This window comes from Temnothorax curvispinosus, unplaced genomic scaffold, assembly GCF_003070985.1.
Source record: "Temnothorax curvispinosus isolate PA1 unplaced genomic scaffold, ASM307098v1 QBEX01013845.1, whole genome shotgun sequence".
Taxonomy (NCBI): Eukaryota; Metazoa; Arthropoda; class Insecta; order Hymenoptera; family Formicidae; genus Temnothorax; species Temnothorax curvispinosus.
Genome location: NW_020223625.1, coordinates 1 through 1,472, shown reverse-complemented (window position 1 = coordinate 1,472; position 1,472 = coordinate 1). Strand labels below are relative to the sequence as shown.

Genomic DNA, 1,472 nt, shown 5'->3' with positions numbered 1-1,472 from the left:
TATGTTAACTTTTCTTAAATTAATTGTTCTTTAACACTGAAGATGGTCCTATAAGGGGCCGAAACGTTTGTCAATCTGTACCTTAACATAGAATTTTACAACACTTCCACCTTGTTGCGGTTTGATGCTCCTTTTTATTTGATTATTTTTAATTATGTGAGCCTTTTGATATATATGTAGATAAATCTTATTGCATGCACTAGTTTTAATGTTGTGACACGATTAATTATTTAAAAAATTAATAAATGGATTTACCGGAATAAGTTTCAGCGGCTTCAAGGTGCTTTGTGTAGAACGAGCAGGGGTTTGAGATCTGATACCCTGCATACTGTTAGTAAATGCAGCCAGAATCAAGCTTGTTTGCTGACTTTGAAATTTTCGCTCTTTTTCTAACTCCTCTTCTTCCCACTTTCTCTGCTCCATCATCTCGTCATGGACCATTTGTTTTTGGAGTTCCATCTGCTTGTTTGTAATGCTGTTAAGTAATTCTTTTTGGTTTTTCAACCACTTGTCAGTATGACTTTGCAGCATTACTTCATAACTTTTTCTTCCTAAATATAAAATTTCTGTACTATAATACGTATATTATACATATGTAAATTAAAAATTATATATCTTCTAGCCCTATATCATTGGTTGTACTCTTATAAATCTTCAAATATGGACTAATAGCGTAGAGCGTAGTTGCAAATTGTGATGTCATCTCTCAAATAGAAATACTTAATAAGGCTATAATAATAAACATTTTATTTATACCAGAAGTTTTTGTTCGTTTCTGTTTTTTGGCTGGTGGGACTTCATTTTCCTTATCTAACATTTCATCAGTCTCTTCAGCAGTTGTACAATTTATTGAATCATTCTCGTTATTAACTAAAATCAAATAAATAATAATATTAAGTCGAATAATTGATGGTACCAATTTGTATTTTCATACTTAACTATATATAATTGCATTAAATAAATATATATTACCTTCTTCCTCATTTATTTCAGCGGTGTTTATTCCTACTTGATCATCGCTGCTGCTAGCTAGGGCACTTGGCCTGCCTCCATATAATATATCTAACTCGTTGTAGAATGGACACGTTGAGGGAGCAGCACCACTGACATTATTATTTCTTTTACATTTGAAATATGCTGCTTTCAAATTTTTTAATTTTAATTTTATTTGCTCGGCTGTTTTTTCATAACCTTTTGCTTGCATTTCGGGTACCAGCATTCGGAAAATCTCTACATGCCGATGTTTCTTTCCATCAATTATACTTAAAATACTTTTTTCCGTGACCAGTTCGAGAAACGTTCGTGTTTCACCATCTGTCCAATTTGCACCCTTTTTACATGACATTTTCACTGTTGATATAAAACTTCTATTCTAACTTTCTAACTTTAACCTCAATCTAACAACAGTCAGCAGCGGCGGTATACACTTGATCCAATTCGAATCGAATCAAGCGTTTACAGCGCGCTGACAT

General features: G+C 32.8%; 1 protein-coding gene across 1 annotated transcript; it reads right to left on the bottom strand.

Annotated features, from left to right (window-relative positions):
* Window positions 1-255: 255 nt before the first annotated feature.
* On the bottom strand, window positions 256-1,345 carry LOC112464050 (zinc finger and SCAN domain-containing protein 20-like; the record flags this gene model as incomplete). The annotated part of the gene is made up of 3 exons (XM_025030826.1): window positions 973-1,345; window positions 757-870; window positions 256-551 (listed from the first exon to the last, which is right to left on the bottom strand). Coding segments are annotated over exons 1-3 (783 nt in total), but the record flags the coding sequence as incomplete, so codon positions are not given.
* Window positions 1,346-1,472: the final 127 nt, after the last annotated feature.